Source organism: Embiotoca jacksoni, unplaced genomic scaffold (genome assembly GCF_022577435.1).
Source record: "Embiotoca jacksoni isolate LCO1_2020_lvr unplaced genomic scaffold, fEmbJac1.0.p SCAF_10, whole genome shotgun sequence".
NCBI classification, from domain to species: Eukaryota; Metazoa; Chordata; class Actinopteri; family Embiotocidae; genus Embiotoca; species Embiotoca jacksoni.
Window position 1 is genome coordinate 17,296,577 of NW_027185230.1, and position 21,102 is coordinate 17,317,678.

The 21,102-nt window shown below is 43.3% G+C and overlaps 1 protein-coding gene across 4 annotated transcripts in view; it reads right to left on the reverse strand.

The window, feature by feature from the left end:
- The window catches only part of sema4d (sema domain, immunoglobulin domain (Ig), transmembrane domain (TM) and short cytoplasmic domain, (semaphorin) 4D), a 32,545-nt gene extending 19,013 nt beyond the window's left edge, over window positions 1-13,532 (reverse strand). Inside the window, exons 1-2 of one of the 4 annotated variants that reach the window (XM_069170881.1) lie at window positions 13,043-13,529; window positions 10,531-10,646 (exon numbers count right to left, since the gene is read on the reverse strand). In XM_069170881.1, the coding sequence (XP_069026982.1) occupies window positions 10,531-10,568 (38 nt within the window). In that variant the 5' untranslated portion in view covers window positions 10,569-10,646; window positions 13,043-13,529. Of the gene's footprint in view, window positions 1-3,613; window positions 3,667-10,530; window positions 10,647-13,042 lie in introns of those variants that run through there. The other 3 variants (XM_069170901.1, XM_069170872.1, XM_069170890.1) reach the window with 3 other exon arrangements.
- Window positions 13,533-21,102: the final 7,570 nt, after the last annotated feature.

Genomic DNA, 21,102 nt, shown 5'->3' on the forward strand with positions numbered 1-21,102 from the left:
TGCAGCAGTCATCGTACATTATCCATGCTGAGCTCACCGGATGACAGATGGGCGGAAAAGTTCAACTATTAAAAAGCCAGATGAAGGATTAACAGCATGATCTAACTGCATTTACTTCATCATTTAAGGCTAAAGGGATGACAAGGTGCACATGATTCTCATTTCCGACATGCTGGAAACAAACTATTTCTGGTCACATGAGATGAAGTAGGTAGAATTGAAATGTAGGTAAACCATCAATGACAACCCAGATGTCTAAATTGAGGAAAAGAGCTTGTGTGAAGGCAACACTATCCAGGGGACGTAAAATGGAAACCCTCCTATATAATTACTAGTTGTCGGGCCCCTGCTGAGCTAGCATGTCGACCTAAAGTGGCCACAGCAAAGGCAAATGAGGGGTCAGGTCCAGTAAAAGGGTATATTTAGTCTGCCGATGGCAAGCTTTTTGAAAACAACACGCCCTTTTCAACCGAGTCACATGGCTCTCAAAGATCTGAAAAACTTCCTTATGAACACACGGGCGAGTGAAGTGAGCTCGAGGAACAAGGATTACTGTGTGGTGTCCCATGTCCAAGGACTGAATGTGCCTCTGTAGTCGAACATGAAAACATAATCACCAGGCTCCTTTTCTTTTAATTAAAAAGGAGGAAAAAAGTAGAAGAGCTTTACTATTGACATCTGCAATGGCAAGTATAACAGGAATTTTTTTGTTGTTGTTTTGTTTTTTGGGGGTGGTGGGTCACCAAGAGAAACTGTTTTTATAAATAAAAAATGTCCTTTTTCTGTTATCCTTTAGATATGAATGGAGGTTTTTAGACAGCAACGCGAGCAGTTATTCCTCCTGCACGAACAGGACCGTGCACCGTCGCTATGAGAGTTGTGCCTAAACTCCAAAATATTCTTAATAATACACTGAAAGTACTGAATGGATCAGAGATATCCTGTAGTAAAACCACTTTAACTAAGCTGTTTGTTATGAGGGAGACTCGCACGTGACGGCTAAGTTTTGTCACTTTTCTTGAGGTGAGCGACGCTAATCCACAATGTAGCCTGAGGTCACATGGAAGCCGCTCCTCACAATACTAAAGTCATAAATCTTCCACTTAATGTAACTTCCTTGAGGCTACTGTGATGCCGGCTGAGCCTTGGGGCGTATAATGTGGGACTATTTTAGGAAGCTGCGAAAGCCCAGCCCGAAGGTCCTGTGGTCCCCGGCTGAAGGCCTTGCGGTCCAAAAGTCTGTGAATGGAAGTCGCATTGGTAGTTTCTTAAACAGTAAAAGCCAAGGGCAGGTGACTTCAGCTCCCAGAGTGGAATAATACCGTATGTCTGGGTTTTAAAATCAGCTAACATGGAATAAATGTCTATGTGGAGGAATCTGATGAGACAATTACAGATACTGAGCTTTCCCACCCGTCAGGGAACATTCGAAGGGGGCGGTAAACATCACTACAGGCTTGCTATATTTTCTACGACCCATTCTGCCATTAAAGAGGCCTCCTTTCTCTCCTGCTTCTCCCTCAATGCAGTCTTGAGCAGGCGCTGATTTCATGGTGGTAATTTTGGCCGGCAGAGACAAAAACCTCCTTTGGAGTGCTGTGTGAAAACTCACCCCATCACCCACAGACTGCCACAACACTAACAGTGAGTCCTCCTGAACTTGGCATACCAGTACATAAAACACTAATTTCACCGTTTCCTCCGCAGCACAGAGAAGGATAAACTGCACAAAGAAAAGTCTGAAACTTTAAACACCCATCACACTGATTTCTCGTGATCTGGCCGGCAGATTTAGGTCAAGCTTTCTATCCTCACACAGTGGCAGATTTAACAAAAGAGATTTGAGGGAATTCTTTCAATGCTTGATTTCACACAGAAGTAAACAAAAGTTGTTTTCCTTTCTGTGCCTGATTTTCTCAGCTGAAATACATATTTTATTTGCTGTTGCTAACTCGCTGAAGTTGATTGGTTGACAACTGTCTCAAGCAGACAGTTTTATCAATTGCAAGCAGCTGACCCATTTAAAGGCAGAAATAGCAGTGGCTGAGTGCTTATGATAACATCAACATGTGAAGCTCTTGCTGTGCTGAAACCTGATTGCATCAGACTGTAGAATGAACAATTAGCTCCACAAATCTGGTCAGAGGCTGCGAGTAGTTTAAAACTTAAAGGCTTCAAAAGTAAGCCTTTTTAATCACAAGTGCAAATGTGTGTCAGGTCCTGTGATCAACACCTTGCTGATCAATGAGTTTCAGTGTGGGACTCATGACAGCAGACTGATGTCGTCTAATCCTTTTGTCTTTTTGCCAATTGTTCAGAGGAAAAAAAACATCACATCCAACAGGTGCTCAGAATCTGCCAGTGGATGTTTTGGGGAATTCACTGTTGATTTCTGTCTAACTGTAGTAGGTTTGTGCAGTCTGTGTGTATTTAAGCTCTAATGACATTGTTCTCTACTCCCCCGATGCACACTCATCCTTCACCGTTTCTTAAAAGCAAATCTATCCTACAGCACTAGAAATAAAAATGTAATTGAAATATTATTTTCTATCACAATGATGCTTGATATAGAAAAACATACTTTTAAGGTCAATTTTTTTCAAACGATCTTTTTCTCTTTTCTTCTACAAGGAAAAAGGGCTTTGAGGATGGGCGTTAGCACATTTCTGATACTTTTTGGAAATGTGAGGCTAACGGGGGAATTAAGTTCCATGTCTGTAAAGTGGTCCAAAGCAAATAACCTGCTAAAGTAATAAATTTAGACGTAGCGTGTGGCTTTTTGTAACATAAACTGTAACCCCACAGAGTGACAGTTAGCTCATGATATGTTGCGTGGCAAGGTAGAGAGTTGGACATGCACACAAATCACAGTTTTGTCCGTTGCTTTCACTTCTGCTTGACAGCTCCGGTTTCAGAAAAGCAATGAAAAGGCGACACAAACTAAACTCTTCAGATGCCAAGTTTCATTCTGACTAGACTTTGGCATTTGGAGAAATTCAAAGATTGACAGACCTGCCGTGCCTAGTTACGGTTGCTAAGCTATGACTAGACAATGAACATCGAAGGAGGGGCCTTTAACAATTTCAGAGCCAAGCCAAAGAGCAAAGCTAATTGTCCAAGAGGCCACTGGAAACAGGCAGCTGCACATGTCAATGCTTATCCCTATAAACACCATCAGACAGACAGTCATTAAAACAACACACACCATCAGCTGGCTACCAAGCAGACACAAAGCGAGGGAATCACAACTTAAAGAGGAGAGAAACACCAAATCACACGGTGAATAAAAAAAAAAGTAAAAAAAAAAAAAAAAGGGAATGATTGGTGAAAAAGGAAATCTTCATTACGAAAATTAAAATTCTGTTGTTGTTTTTTTTTTTCTCCAGAAGCAACTAAATCAAGAGGAAATGAATCAGAGGTGGGTTGGCCAGGTGTGGTCATGCAGGGGGAACAAAAAACAAAAAGCAAAGCCCCAGGGTTACATGGGGGAGGTGGGCGGGGGTTGGAGAAGCATGCTGCATTCGTGTTGAAGCTTGCAGGCCCGGGGAGCAGCAGAGTATCAGTCTGCACAGTAAACAGGCAGGGAGGGAAGGAGAGGAGTAGAGTTTCTGACCTGTGGCTCCTTAAAAGATGCGACGCTCTTCCTCCGGAGAGAATTATAAAATCCTCAAGCTAGGGAGGGAGGGGGAGAAGACAGAAAGATCAGACAAGACAGTAATGGAGTGTGTTTGTGTGTACCTACCGGGAGAAGAAGTGTGTATGCGTGGTTAGTGGTCAAGACATTGGTTAGACAGACATAATGATGAATCCATGAAAGCACATTTTGCAGTTCAAGACTGCCATTAAAATCACATTTACAAAAAGATCAAGGAAAGTCACCTGATTAACCATCCAAGCACATAAACACACACACGGTAGATAACCCTTCTGTGAAAGGACAAAACAATCATATGTGACTATCCGTAACCACTAAGCTGGTGATATCATATGATGTATATCCGGAAACTGCGTTGACTTTTTCTACCCAAGGCCGGATGATAAACATTATCTGGTGCGAATACCACGAGGGGAACTTAGGGTCTGTGTCGGTAATATTATTTTCCCCTCCACTACAGAGGACTGGCTGCCGATGGGAGTACAAGGCTGTGGGTCAGCCATGCCATGATGCAAATAAAAAGTAAACTTGTGTCGTTCACATTTCGAACAGTGTTGAACGATATCAGCTGTATTTGTGCTTATCCCACAAGAGGTCAGACACGGTCAAGCCTTAAATCTGCTTGACATTTACTCTGAGAATAGCTGACACAATTTACAGGGTTTTCAGTCGAGCAATCAAAAGAAATGTTGAATTCTGCATCAGCGAAAATGTTTTGAGTTAAATTGTTTGTTTTAAAGCTTTGTATTAATATTTCAAGTTTGAAACAATCAAAAGATAACGTTTAAAGATAACGGCTCTGGGAGGCACACCGGTGCTTTGAGCTTAGAGGAAAGGTTCACGTATTACCAAAGTATTCAGGATTCATCCTTGGGGAACAATGAATGTACAAACCTTTGTACCAATCCAAATGTTGCATGTTGACATATTTAACTGAAAAACTGGAAACGTCAAACTCCTGCTAGATTGAGAATTAAACTCTTCACAACTCAACTCATCTGTTACATCAGGACTGTGCACCTTTTGTTTGATCACATTTGATTGAAAGTAGTTTGCGGATTTCTTTTCAAACATTGCAAAAATCCTGGTTGATATGTAGAAGTACACGATATCTCCCATTTCAAACTTCTAAAACCACCAAGATGACTTTAACTTTGTCAGCTGATTTTCTTTTCACACCACAAAAAGCCTAAAGCCACCTGAAAAAAAAACATGTTTTAAGGGCCTTTAACATCTTGTACAGTGTTAGCACTGGTGGTGCATCACTAATGAAACAAAGAGAACAAAGACTTTCGGGAATAATCTGCAGTCAGCTGGAAAAGTCTTTTGCTTTCATTTCTGGTGCATGAAAATAAGATTTTTTTTTTTTTTTTAAGTCAAAGGAAGGAAGGTAGAAATCTTCTTATTGTCGTGGTGACAGATGGTTGGGCCTCCATTCACAACACTTTCCAGTCTGTTCCTTTAGACTGCTTCCCTGAGCAAGATGAAAACCCTTACAACAAGGCTGAATACATTCTCCCTGCACAAGTACACCAGCTTTACTCCCACAGTCCTGCACAGTCCAGCTCTGTTTGAGTGGAAAACAGGGGCTTACATATTTGTTCAGTTTGGGACTCATGGTCAGTTCCCACTTCTTCTTTTTTTTTTTTAAACAGTGAATCGATGCATAATTTTGGTCTCACTACACCAACCTTACAAATTATCTTTAAATAAGTAACCAAGAAAAACAAAAGTCGGTGAAATCTAAAGAGATGTTACTAGCAAAGCAACAAATACTGTCCCAGAACAAGGAGACAAAATCTTCCAGACAACTGAATTGAGGTCACCCAAATCAACCCAAATATGCAGATTCATTAGCATTTGCCCGGTGGGGTAAGCTACAGTAATGCAGGCCCCCTGTTTTACTGTATAAAAGAATAATCAGATTATGTTAAGCAGTGATATACATGCCAGACTACAAACATGATTAGATCACTGATCACATAAAAAAAGCTTTGGATGTGCAGGAACATTAACTGTTCCTCTCGGATTTCTCATTTATTAAAGTGGTGACCACAGTATCCTGTAGAGAGGCAGAAAGCTTATTACACGATAGAGTTTAACTGACCATAAATCATAGCATTGAGTATTACTTCAGATTGGTTTTATTATTCCAGAGACCAGTTGGCTCAGACGGTAGAGTGGGTTGCACACTAAACAGAAGGTTGGTGGTTCGATCCCCAGCTCCTCCTGTCCACATGCCTAAATGTCCTTGAGCAAGACACTGAATCTTAAGTTGCTCCCGATGGTGTACCATCGGTGTGAATGTGCTCCTGATGGCAGCACCTTGCATGGTGATCTGTCTCATTAGTATGTGAATGGGAAAACCATGTTAAAGCGCTATACAAGTATTTACCATTTCACAGAAGACGACCGTTCACAGCCGTCAAGGTCAAGAGTTGTGTTTGATAATGGCTGCGTGCAGTTCTTCGATGTGCACAATGTTTTCCATCATCTTCTACGCTTTCCCCTTCTCCTGTCACTTCTTCACTCAGACAAAAAAAAAACCTGGATGCAAACTAGCACAAATACTCGACGCATCGAATCCCTGCCCCTCGCCGTCCTCTGACAGCATCAATGGGGCACTGGGAGTAGATGACAGTTGCATAAGATTGATGAGTCGTAGGCCAAAGGGTGCATCCCCCTCGACATCCTCAGGAAGCACTTTGACTTGGCTTTCCTCGGCTCCCACAAAACCCAATGACAGCTGATATAGAGTTTTAACCATGCACCCACGAATCCCAAAGACACCGGTGTCACCGCGCCTTTAAATGACTCAATTCAGGATGTCCTGAGTGGCTGTCGAGCCCGGGTGTGAGCCCAGCGTTGACCCTGAACCACGCCCTGGGTGACACGGCGGTCTGGACAAGGGACGAAGAGGAAATGTAACACGTCTGAGGTTTTAATTGATGAGAGCTGCCTTGAATGAGGACCGGGCAAAGCTGCTCTTTTAAGGACTCCTCAAGCCGGAACAGATGTATTAATGGCCCTACTTCAGAAACTCATCTGATGGTAAACATACTGACAGGATGAGCTATTGAGCTCTCCACTGTGACACCTGATTTTCTCTTCTTACATGGGCTGGCCCCATCTGTGCCATTAAGGTTGAACTGGCACGGAAATTAGACCAATTTCTTTCAATGCAAAATGTTCCAGCCAAAAATAAAGTTTCGTTTCAGAGATAGGCTAAATGTCTCAATATGCTTCGTGAGAATGGAAAAAGCCTTATCAGCTTTGGTTCACAAAAGTACAAACTATCAAGATAAGACTCTCCAGTCATGCTAGTGGCTTTGTGACTCTACACTTAAAGGCACAGCTTTACATAAACTAGCTGCTTCGTGCATGCAAACATGCTCACAATGAAATGACTGCAATGGTGATATTTAGCAGGTCTCCTCTTACCTATATTCACCATCTTAGTTTAGTATGTTACCATGCTAACATTTGCAAACTATTGCTAAAAACAAGGTGCAGCTGAGAGGGCCATTTTTCTGTAGGTATGTAGTCAGAAATCAGTATCGGACAAATGGATATTTTGACCTGATGGTGGTGCTACAGGGAAATTGCAGTGCCAACAATTTATCCTGAGATAAATGTTTAGCAAATCTGGCTTGTTTATCCAAATTTCATGCCAATTCATCCAACAGCTGTTGAAACATTTCACTCAAACCCACAAATGTCAACCCCATGGTGGCACAAGAGGAAACAGCAGGGCATTATGAAAGTCTTGAGGAACTATCCTCTGAGCACCATCAGTTCACTTTATCCAAGAGCTGTTGAGATATTTTGACACTGATTCCTAAAACTTATTATTGTGTCATAGTACAGTTAACAGGAAAGACCATTTTTGTCCTTATTGTTCATCAGCTGGTTGGTGGAAAACAGGAAATATGCAATAATTAACCTACTAACATTGAGTCAATTGCAATTAACTCTAAAGAGTGCAGCTGCAGACCAACCCTCTTGGTATTTAGCAGGTTTCTATGCATTGCAGTTGTGTCAGTAACGTATAGGCTCGCACTTAGCCAGCTTCTATACTTACTCTTCTGAGACTGACATGAACACACACATGGGATGTTGACTGATGCAGATAGGCCAAGCACACATCCATCCAGGAGGCTGGGAAAGGCCAGTCATCTCTATGACCCCTCCCCACCCCTCACACACACACACACACACACACACACACAAAGAAGTGCAGCCACCCTTACTGTCCATCTATAAACATCCCAAGTCCCTGACACGGCTGTCAGTGAACTCCACCACAGGTGGGGGAGGGAAGGAAAACGAGAGGGACAGGACGAGAGGCAAAACAGGCTTTGCAAGGAGAGAGGATACTGTAGCGTGCAAATTCATACAGTGGTTGGAGAGAGGAACAAAGAGGAGGAACGAGGAGAAACGAGAAGGAGGAGGATTTTCCTTATGGAAAATAAGAATGGAACAGTTGCATAAAGAAACATGATCGTATGGCTCGAGGGCTCAAGGAAGAAAGCAGTTTTCCATCGTGCTTTTGTTTTGTTTTATCCTTAAAAGCGATTCAAATGTTTTAAACGAAGCATACTGACATGCTCTTGATTAGTAAAATGACATTGTAGAGAGGCTACGTTCTCTCTTTGTGTTTGGAGCACTGAATGTCTGTGCTACTTTCCTATATGATGCAATACAGTGAACCCTGGTGCAAAATGGAAAGGAAAAAAAATAACTAGGCAAAATTCCTGTTCATTCAAATCCCCCCCCCCCACCCCACCCACCCACACACACACACACAGCAGTTTGTTGAAGAGGATTATGCAGGCTTGAATTTAAACTGAAAGAATCCCTGTCTACAAGCACTATGGAGCAAATCTGGCTTTAGAAACTTTCCTCATCCCGGAGCATCCTGATACAAAAGGAGGCCGAACATGAAACATGTTCATTTTTCAGGATACAGTAGCACATTTGCAGATGGATAATCAGCTCCAGAGTCTGCACGGTAAACAGCTCGTTGACAGAAAAAAAAAACCATCACAATTGTGCACTTATGTGGTCACATACACTTTGTTGGACAACGTCAAAACATTGTGTGAAACCCACTTGGTGTAGATGTGTCTACAGGACAGCTTGTATGTGGGAATACCGACTGGAATGCACGTATCTGCAGGAATGTCCACTGATATCCTGCTATGTGTAAATGTTTGCTCATGAGCAGGCTCGGAAAAAAAAAGGGGGAGAGGGACGTATTCGTGTGTGTTGGAGAGAAAATAAGCTGTCTTCTTCTGCCTTTGTATGAATCTTAAGTAGTCCCATGTTGAGGGAGGCTTTGTTCGCCGTCACCATCGGGGGGCACGTCCTCCAACTTTTCCCCTCACTTCCTTTTAGCATCACATTTATCATTCTTTCCAGTCAAACAATCATCCTACAACATGGACTAGCATCTAGCGCACAATAAACTACTCCCCCCCACTTCTTTCTGGTTGCCTGGATACCTTTCATCCAGTGGGGCAGCTTGTCAACAACATCATCTCTTACTTAGAAACCTCCCCAAACCTTCGCTCCATTTGGTGCAGCAGAGACATCATAAAAATTCTGCTGCGTCTTGTTTTCAAAATAAAGTCTCCAGGAACATCTTTTTCTTCTTTATGTCGAGTCCAAAACACTTAAAAAAAAAAAACTTCCAACCCCTTCAAGTCTGGCTCTGCACAAATTGCAATGCCTTCTAATTTGCAAGAGAAATTCCCCTCTGGGCAAATATAGCATTATCCGGCTCTACTAAACAACGAGATGCACACTATTTTATGCTGACATTATAGTGTTGCTGTTAGCCAGGGGAAGCACCCTGAGGCCCTGTGTCTTAAAAAGACTGAGTGATTCACCAGAGCCGGCCCCTCTTTTCCCCTCTTGCTCTCTCAATAGGGTGAACAGGTGCATTAGTAATAAGTGGAGCGATGCTGCATGTTGACTAAGTGCATACAAACAGCTGAATCAGATCAGCCTCATTTCATCTACCAACTCTGTGCATATAAACTCTCTCTTTCTGCAGAAGCAACCATCATCGTTACAGTTCCTACTGAAACCAACCTGTTTCTTTGGTTTTGTTACACCCCAAACTTTTTTTTTTTTTAAACTAACCCTTTCATTTTCTGTAACTAAAGCGCATAATAGTCCTGGTCTTGTTTGGCCTTTACCACTTATTCCGCTTATTATGAACACTGACAGCACATTATTTTGCTTACTGCACCCAAATTCACTATCGTCTATAGATCAAATTCAATAAACACTGCTGGACTGAGAGACAAAGACAAAGTTGACAAAGGAAACAAAAAGAGAAAAGAGATACCGAGCGTAGATGGAGAACTCCTGCAAAATGAAAAGGGGGGGAGGGAGACGATGAAGAAGGAAGCACAAAAAAAAAAAAAAAAAAAAAAACTGGGAGAGTACAAAAAAAGGAACCAAAGAAGAGATGCGGCAAAGGCTCAAAAAACCCTTTAAGAAATAAAGAGCAGCTAACAGCAGCAGCAACATACCAGCACAGTGAAATGGGAATGCAAATCAGCCCTGATGCAAATGTCATACGTCTTCAGGGGCAAAACAGACTGTCATTATATCAACCCCCCACCACAACACACTTCGCTCTGTGCCATCTGAATCCCCCGCTTCTCCTCCACATCTGAAACACACTCGCATAACCACTTCCAGGAGACACGCTCACGCAGAGCGAGCGAGCGAGCGAGAAATGTGACCACAAGTGGCAGCATCATCGTCTTACTTCACACTCAAACAAACAAAGGGCCTGAGTACACTGGGCTCTTCACACAGAAACAGACAAACACACTCTGAAGGAGGAGAAAACCACTTACTTGTCCGTCATGGCGTCGGCTAGCGAGAACTGATTCATTAAATCGTCTTTTCACTTTCCTGCTCACAGTTGGAAATGATTGGGGGAGAGGCCCGGGGCGAGTGTCACAGCACAGGTCTGCAACAAAAAAAACAATGGTGGGTTAAAGTAAATCATTTAGTCACAGCATATCAATCACGCTATGTATAATAACACAACGAAGGGCGGCACATACCAAATACTTTATTGATTGTTTTGTCTGTAAAATGTCAGGAAATAGTAAAACTGCATCAAGGTGATGCATTCAAATGGCTTGATTTATTCAGGAAACAGTCTACGACACAAACTTCATTGGTTTATTATTCTAAATGCCAAAAAAACAACAAAAATATTTTTTTCTAAATACATTGAAATACAAAAACAGTAAATTGATTGTTAAAAGTCAGACTTTTTAACAGTATTTGCATCTGTGATTGAGTTCAAACTGTTTTCCATCAGGATTTCTGTACATTGTTTTCTTCTACATGTATGTAGGTCAAGCAACTCGGGGGTTTCTCTGAGAGACAAATCATTATCAATCAAAGCTCCGAGTCTTTTCTCATATCATCTGCAGGTCTGTGGAAAAACAACAACAACAACAAGAAAAACCTAACAGGCCGTCGTCCAGGCCGGGACAACGGCAAACTTTGCAAACATGCTTCACTTGCTCACAATTAGCTTCGTAAGTCCCGGTCTCTTCAGCTTTCTGGGGGATACCGTTACCATAGTAACCAAGGCAGCCAACCAGCCAGCGAGCTATCATAAATAGAGCGCACTAAGAAATCCAGCAGGTTGTGAGCAGACAGTACGAAGGCAGTCGAGCTGATTATCGTCCGGCATCAAAGGATTAAATTCGCTGATCATCACTAATGAAGAGGTCATTAAAAGTTTAAATTAATACGGTATAACAAAATCCAACAGAGAAATCTATAAAGCACATCACTAATGACGTGTATTTAGGGATACACGTCAATCAGGGGATTTTTCCACCCTGCCAGGAGTCTGATTTATACATTTTAATAAGGCGATGAGACGGGCCATATCCTGCTTGCTGTGTGTCCTGCCGGCTGATGAGCAAACTCCAAATCTGCCATTAGCTCCTCAGCTTATCTGCATTTAAAAGATTACGATAGCATGACATTAGATTCATAGATTATACCCCGTCATGTGTCAACGAGCTGCCACGACACAGACTGAGTGGGATTTAGCTTGTCTAAGCAGATAAACATTAAATACCAACTCACAGAAGACATGATAGGACCAAAAGGAGTGAAGTTATAGTCTCGACCACACCCAATCCAATCAGCCTCAAAGCCAGACAGACGGCCACCAGCCTCGGGCAGCCAGCGGCATGCAGTCTGTCTGGGGACCGTCGCTAAATGGGCTTGTGCGCCTCCCTTTTCCCAGCTTTCCTTTACCCTCTCGTCTCAGCTACTCTTCATCTCCCCTGAACTCTGAACTTTGAGTCTGCAAGACTCGTCTCATTTCCGATGCATTTGCTCACCCATCAGTCTGTCTGTTTCATTTTCCTGACTAAGTTCAGTTCATTGAACTTTACTCCATGAGTCTGTCTTCAGGGCAGAAACGGGCATTAGCTGTATACACCCAAGTAATCCTTTAAAAAAAAAAAAAGGTTGACATTTGAATTATGGGGTGTTGGTGCAGTTTGTGTCATTCTCTGTTTTCATCCATAACACGAGTGAATTAAATGTCAGCTTTCATTTACGAGGACGCGGCAGCAGGATGCTGGTGCAACTTTCAACACAACACTCAATGCACTCAATGCACTTCAGAGCAGTTTCTGAGCTGCAAGACTTGTGCAGCAAGTGGTTTAGAAAAAAAAAAAGACCACACCAATAGATATAGCGGTTTCCACATGTGCACAGCAGCGATAGAGACCCACTCAGAGCTCTTTGAAGTAAAGTGATAGCACTTGAAAAAGCCATGTCAGCCAGCTTTGATCTACCTGCACTCGGTGCTCACAAACAATTACACCAGGCATGTTTCTGCAAGTGTTTTAATGGCCAGTTAAGGAGACCAACTTGTGGCAGGAAAATTTGAAATGTCTAATTTGGGAGGAGATTGCCACGCCTTTCACTCTTCAGGGAGATCAGCCAGGAGAAGACACACATTTTCCACATCTTAATATAAACAAGAAGAAAAAAAAATTCTCTTCTTCAAAACACTTTCAAGTGTTAAGTCACACAGACAAAGTGATGCAAAAAGCAGATCGGTCAAGTGGACATCCCATTCACTGCACCACGCGAACCTGCTATCAACCACAATACTGAATTATTTACCTCCTGGATACGATTTGGGTAAAAATAGCATGCACTATGCTGGAGACTCTCTCCACAGCAGAGAGTAACCTTTAAAAAAAACAAAAAACACATCTTCTGCCGTTACAGAAGAAAAAGGTGTCAACACTGTTAGATTCCAGCAGTCAAAACGCACGTCGGTGTGAACACGGGCTGCGTGAGCGACATGCATCTTACCATAATCTGAGTGGGAAGATCCTGCAGGTTGAGAGGGAAGAACGCTTGAAGGGAGAGGCTCCTCCAACCTGCCTCAGTCACTCTGTTATTACTCGGAAAGTCACCAGTGGTTTGCATGACAGATGAAGAAAATAGAATATGATCATCCGACACGACTTGTCTGTCACCTCCTCCCTCTCCTCCAGATCAGGCTCCTTCTCTCTCAGCCTCCCTCCTTTCCTCCTCTGCCCTCCCCCCTCTCTCTCTCTCTCTCTCCCTATCTCTATCTAGAACGATAAACAGTGAAGGAAAAAATGCTGCACAAGGTGGCGAGATAGTGCTTCCATTCAAGACCTGTGTCACTTCAGCGCATGCCGGTGGCAGACTGTCTCCGTCTGGGCGTCTAAGAAAACGGCCGGATCGCCTCTCCCTCCTGTCACAGCCGTCAAAACGCCGCTCGCCAAGTGGAGAGCGACAGCGCGGAGATCGCTCCTCTGGAAAGCATCAATGCACACAATTGCCGAGGAGGGGGAGGGGGGATTTGGGGAGAGAAGAAAGGGGGGAGGGGGCTGGGGTTAGGGTAATGTGTGTGCGTTTGTGGGAGTGTGTCTATTGTTGTGGGGACATTTTTCAAGGAGTGAATGGCGACTGCAGGTTCAGCTGCTGCCCTCTCTCAGCACTGCATTCACATATGAAGTACACACACAAACACATGTTAACTGTAATGACAGTTAACATCCTCAGGCGATGAATCATTGACTTCTCTCTCTACATGCAACACAAATCAAACCGTGAGCGACAACAAGCTGCTAAAAAGATGAAAATTTGCTGATTGGAAATCACGTTTCTGTCACGTCAGATCATTTCCACGCAAAACTATAAACACCACTGAGTATCTGACAGTTGAGCCGCTTTGTTCCTGACGGAAGTTGGACAAAGACAGACGGCACCTTCTCCGGTCAGCTGTGTCAGGCCGTGATATCCTCCACAGCAACAGAATGTACTGTATGTCGGCTCGCTCTGCCCGCTCCGATCCCTTCCAGCTCTCTGCTCGCAGCAGCACAACGCTGGGAACCTTTTCCAAACAACAAGTAGGCTGTCAAAAGCACTGCAGCAGAGGATCAGTGAGCTTCCTGCCTTCTCAGAAATATCAGTCACAGCTGAGGGTGCAGCATCTTAGGAATCTTTACAGACAGTTTTCATTAATGAGTGTCAACATTGTACACAATACAATATCTAAAAATACAACAGCCGAACCTTACAGGGTGTGAACTGCTCCTAACCTTTACTGTTACACAACAAGATCAAGAAAAAAATAAAAGCCAGCTTAAACATCTCGTGTTTATCTTCATCTACACTGATTTAAAACCACAATTCAAACATGAGACAATTTTGCTGAGACATCTCTGGAATGCAGTGATGCATTATGCATGGTAAGTCAGACACACACACGCACAAAGTGCCTACATATGCCACTGTCTGCTGCTGATACAGAGCCAGATGCTACTCTATTTGCCAGGAGGAAATTATTCCAGCCTCAGGCTGCTGGGGGTATGAAGGGTGTGGCGGGGGGGGGGGCTTGTGTGTTTGAAAAGGAGGTGGGGGTCGCCCCAGATGTCCGTTTTCAGAGAGCCAGCAGAGCACACCTCCACATCAGAGCAGCACAGTCCGGCCCCTGACCTCTACCCTTTAACTCCTGCAGGACCAAAACAATGAGGCTGCAGCAAGTCATACATCAGACACGCCCACCTTACTTCCTACAACTGTGACACATTAAAGGTCACCACCATCTCCTCTGTCGGCATGCAGCACATACGATTTTCATTTAAACAGAGAACCATGTTTACAGACTCGTCTGCTAGGAGAAAATCAGATTTCTAATGAGGAGGGGGAAACAATAGGACGCCGCAGCTTTTACAGCGACCTCCACAGCAGGAGGCGATGCTACTGCCCAGATCATGTGCAGGTATTCCTGCTTTTTGTACCAGAGGAGCTGGCTGATGACCGAGAGAAGAAAGCCTGATGACCGTGACTGGTCACCATCAAATCCATTAGGAGTTTATTCAATTAGTCACTCACTGTAGGCATGTGACGGAACGTGGACGCTCTAAAAGCGGGGTCTCTGAGGTGGTCCACTAATTGCATTTGGACGTGCCTAATGCGAACTCCCTATATGCAACATTGGATGCGGTCCAGTAGGAGTCGATTTAAGTGCTCCAACTTTTATTTACGAGAGAAATCTGACAAACAGCCAGATCTTGGTCTGAAGCCCAAACAAGGCATCCAAGTAAATAACCCCGGACATTCACAACAAATGCCATCTCTGCACAAAGTTCAAGTTTAAAACAAAGCTCTCTTTCAGCGATGTAATTCCTGACTTGATTCCCATTTTAAATTGATTATTGATAGAAAAAAAACAGACCTCCAAAAACAGGTTTGCGTGTTTATTTGTGGTTACCATTAACAAGCAAGAGTGTTCCGTGTCATTTCATTCAGCACATGTGAATCCTGTGCCTCTAATGAAAGCGGAAAAAATAAAAGATAAGTAACTTAAAGATAAATCCATTTCTCTACCAATAGAGTTTAAACAAATGAAATACAGACGTGTTATAAAATGGGCTAATTAGCTTCTGGAAGAGTTTCATGTATGTAAGGATTTCCACCCATGAGCCGCAGGCAAGTTAAACAGCACAAGGAGCGCAGAACTCTACTTAACAAATCAGGGTTGCAGTTTATCTAGATGCATATGCACAGATGAGCAAAGAGCTGAATCAAAGAGGATCGGTTTTAACTCTCAATGCTTGTCACCTGATTATTTTCAGAGTACACAATGAATCTACAAAAGGTTGCCTGTGTTTCCAAAATAAATTCCAAAACCTGCAAGAAGCAATGACAACCTGACAACACCAACACAACCTGTAACCTGAGAAAAGTCAAGAGTAACAGACAGAAACGCCCGAACCGCTCGGTGGCATGCAGCTACTGGTTTAATGATTTGTCTACTGCTGGTGAATGATCACGCAGCAATATCCTGTTCTGGCTAGTTCCCTGGGCCCCCCTCAGGGTCTGGCTGACATGATTCTGGCTTGCCCGGGTGCCAGTCGGCCCATCATATTGACAAGATCCGGGTGGCTTCCCCCTTGCCTGATATGACCCAGCCAAGGACCTGTGGAATCGAAATCGATGAGGCAGAAGAATTACTTATTGAGGCAACGAGGGACGGGATGTCACAGCCCATGCATGCTGGTAAAACGCCGAGAGGAGAGGAGGGAGAGGGTGAGCGGTTAATGTCGCTAACAAAGCTGCAGAAAACAGATTTAGACAAACACAACAGTTGTGTTTAGAGGAAAAAAAACCTGCATTGTTGACATGCTCCAAAATTCCACAGTGCTTACGCAATGCAAACTAAAGCCTGGATATAATGTGAGGGGCGTTCCTTTAAGAGCATTCACTCATTCATGCATTTTTTATGAGCCTGGGAAGGTAAAGAGCATGAAGGAAGACAAACATCGCAATTCACAAGGACTCGGGCTGCGACTGACCACCGATTATTACCAATGTATCTGTAGATTAGTTTTATTTGGCCTAGCAAATGTACCAAAAATGGTCGTTACAATTCCCAAAGGCCAGAAAGATGTCATTTTGGGAGCAAAAATAAATAGCAGAAGAACTGACAAAGAAAGCATTCATTACTTGCAGCTTGAAATTGATTATCCAAATGGTTTGAGACTGAGAGCACATCTGTCTCTGTACTTCTCGCCAGGGTTGAAGGTCAAGAGAGGACACAGGAGGAGGAGGAGGAGGAGCAGGAGGATGATGATGATAATGGTGTACTTTGAATTATACTGCAAAGAGCCAAGAGAGTCACACATGCTGGACTAGCCAGGCCAGAGGGCAAACGGGGAGACAGAAAGCACGCAGACCCATAACTAAATCTTATTCCTCCTACAGACCAGGCAGATGCATGCAGGTGAAAGGTTTATGACCATCCGATGAGCCCCACCTGCACTCAACTGCCCTCCTGTCCTGGCACAAGATGCGCCTCCGGCCGTCTTAAGAGACATAAAAGTCAGGTATTTCTCTCTGCTGATGGCCTTTGCTCCTCGAATACACTGTGGTTGTACGTGCTTCGGCGCTGTCAATAAAGGGCTTTTGTTGTTGCAGTGAAAGAGCACCCTTGATTTATGCATGCCAAGGGTAGGAACCCCTGAATGACCTCTGCGTGCCAGAACGGCATTTTAAAAAGGTGCAAGGGGAGTGGACGCTTTTAAAATGAATGCAACAAAATAAGATGTGTGCGAGCTGGTGGACACCAAAAAAAATTAGAATCTGCAGGAGTTTCAAGGACAGTGACGGAGACTGCGTGGACGCAACCCGCTAACATCGTCTTTTTCTGCCTTTAAAACGTCGCGTGAGGGTGGTGTTAAAAGTTTTAAACTGCGTCAAAACGCGAAATGGCGCAAAAAAGAAAATCCCAACCATGTATTTTTTTTTTTTTTTTTTTTTTTTTTGCCTCGGTGGGAGTTTCGGCTGCAGGGCAACAAGTGCAGCTGAGCTTGAAGTCCGCGACAGCACGCATGAGTACGAGAAGAGAGACGGGCACAGCCTGAAATAACTCTCAAACACAAAACAAGTCCCCTGCGTTACTTCCACCGGCGGTTTACGTCTTCTTCACCGCACTGAAAGCAGCCGGTACTCACCGTGGGGAAGTCGTCCTCTCTGTCCCGGTGTGTACGGAGATGAAGTGTTGCAGCAGCAGCGTGCCAAAGTTTGGTTTTGTCGGTCTCTCTCTCTCTCAGCGCAGCATGGCGGCGGCGGCTGGAGCCACAGACTGGATTCAAACCTCTACGGGCTGTGATAGAAACAGACTGGGGGGGACAGGGGGGAGGGGGAAGGGAGGGTACGAGAGACCAAGGCATCCTTCAGAGGAACATGCAAGCAGGACTTTACACCTGAATTATAGGCTACATTTCCTTTCCTTTCCTTTCAATGGTGGAAGAACTAAGAAAAACAAAGAAAAAAAAATACCCAGTTACAAGTAGAAGCCATGTATTCAAAATATAAATTCAGTAAAAGTACTGCAAAATGTTCTTAATGTATCAAAAGTAGCCAAGAAATAGCTCATCGTGCAATTTTTATTTTTTATTTTTTAAATCATATGAATTCTTGGAATATTGCTTAATTGACACGAGTTTGTCAAATGATTACTGGGAGAGGAAAGAAGAAAAATTCAGATGCCCAAAAGTTTGGAAACCACTTGTTATTATATTATTGCTGTTTCAAAGCTTTCTCTACAGTTCTCGCAGGTAGATTTGTGCACAGGGACTTCAATGTCACATGACTTTAATGTCCTCTGTGGTATCTATAGCTACAACCCCGGTGAAGAACCGGTTCCATTAAACTCGGGGTGACAGGGACTCTGGAGAAACCAGTGGGTTTAAAAGGTCGCTGTTGAAGGTCAAAGGTTAGACAATATTTTCCTAAAGGCGGACAGACTCAAAAACACAGTGGAGGACAGACTGACCCTTGTCTCATTGTGGAGGAGGAGGGAGAAGTGGGGGCTTTTCATGGCTCTGCAGGCCGAACACAATACCATCTTTGAGTTAAAGACAGATTACAGCTGGTCGAAGATAGAACAGTATCCCAGTCTACCTCTGTGGCTGCTTTGTGCGTTCACTGAATAACACATTTTGGAAAATTTACCTGCCCAAATGAGCTCCAATGAGTCTATAAAGTCTGTTACTTCAGCGAGAAAGAATTAGGCCTTATCCCTAAATATGCCCATACTACCAGGCATCATGAGTTGCACTACAAATTGTTTATTTTCATATCAGCCTCTGGTGATTTGAGAGCTCAGAGCTGAAGGCTGGCTGCAGTTAAAAGGGGATGGCAAGTGCTGGCTGAAATGAATACGAAAAGCAGCTGAGTTTATCTTCACTCACTCTGTGACATGTGCTGCTAAGAGAAAACAGGTGACCCAGGAATGTGTGCTGAAACTTAAACGTAATACTGGAGCTCAAATGATTTGTTACCACTTGGACAAGTCTGCATTTTGAAGGCATATTTTATGCAGCCTACTAATCTAATCTCTGATTTATACATTTTCTCTTTGAGGTCTTTTCTTTCTTGTCTGTCCTTCTTATCTTATTTTGTCTCTCTTTCACAAACTTGTACTTGTACGGACATTTAAATGATCATTTTAATGCTGCTTGGGATAAGAATAGCAAATTAATACGCATAATGTAAACGTAACAGCGACGGGGAAGGGGGGGGGTCAGGAAGACTCTCACACACACAATAGACAGCAAAGTGATAGAGTAAGGTGTAGGTTTCCAGTGTAAGTATATGATCTTCATGCCTGAGCTCTTCAGACACACCAGTTGGATATATTTAGAGTCCCTAGCTGGTGTATCCATGCTGCAAGGCAGACCGCAATTATTCACAACAGTGGAAGGGCCAGCGCTGGTCTGAGATCAGTCAAGAGGAGGGTGCATGCGTGTCCACTGGTACGGGAAAGGATTAACGCCACAAGAGTCAGAGGTCAGGGCCGACGTTCAACTCATTAAAAGTACGTGGCGTAAACTCAGGAGCTTAAAGTAGAAGATTATTTTACATTTTATTAATATTGCAAAGGTTGGCACAGATTAAGTTTTCAGTGTAGACAGCAACTTTAACTGGTGGTAAATAGAAAATACTCTCAATGTATACTTTTGAAGAAGTGGAGCTTAACAACAGAGGTTTAAAAAGAGTTAGTAGTTCTGTTACACAGTTTAATGAGCAATGATGCTTCTCGGTGATGAAACAGACTAACCATGGAACTTAACAAAAACACAATATACAGAAATATCAAGGCAGAAGCTGAAGCTCTTTTTTCCAGACACCTGGTAAGACTGTTGTTGAGCAGCCACCTTGAATCCCCTCAGAGAGATGTGGGTTGTATGACGCCAGGGCTTTCTGCTGTACACATACCACATATTTTTACAAACAGAGGTGGAAGAAGGAGTTTTGTTTGCTTCTTGTTTATGCTGCAGCCTGCAGCTGTGCCCGTCCTCTCCTCTCTGAAGTTTACTCTCCCACTTTCCTCCGTGAGGAGGATAAGTTTACTTATTTGCCAACATACTTTCCGAGACCCGTAATATTGCAGTGTGCCTTCAACTACACTGTTGCACAGTCCTGGATCAAATCCTGGTACATCTGTACTATCCAGTGAAGCTGAGTTTTCGTGGTGCTCTTTCATCACGTGTTCTTGTTACTTATTTGACACTCACTGATATATACAGTGTGGAAAAAAATAGAAAACACCTGCTTATACAACACAGTACAATTCAACAGCACCACAGATTGAATTCTCCAAAATGACAACAGTTAATTTTACTTCTCTCGAAGATGGTTTGTAAAATACTTTAACATTAGCTAAAGCAGGACTGTTGTATTGCACATTAGCTTCAGCCTGATTTACTTAATAAACTAAGTGTCTTTGTTCAGGTTGGAATTTTTATAACCTCCATCAGCTTCATGATGTAACGTCCTTATTATGCAGCAGCAGTGTTTAATATAAATGTGGCAAATCAGCACCATCTAGCGGCCAATATTGAACACGTCAATATGCTTGATGAACCATTGACCACCTACAGACGCTAAAACCCTTCATAAATATGCCCATTTGTACAGTTTCTGCAGCAATTATGTGATGAATGCACATGTGCTCCGACAACATACCTGTCAGCAGGTCCATCAGAGGTAGGAGCTAGTATATTTGTGATATTTGTGCAAGACTGGTGTTTTCACCGGAAATCCTGCCTCAGGTCTCCATGAAATTAATGAAGTGCGCCCCCTGGCTGCCAGCGATGTTTCGTCCAGTTATGCACAATGTTTTAAAAAAAAAAAAAAAAAACCTTGAGGGCCCACTCAGACCCTTGGAGGTCACCAGGGTGCGATTTAAATACCAGACTTGAACCATGAAATAAACACAAGGACGACTACTCAGTAGAAATCTGCAACAGCACCACGACTGCAAGTTGGCTGCAAGGGACATAAAGGTAATTTGGTAGATGTACAACTAAATGGGTAACGTGACATTG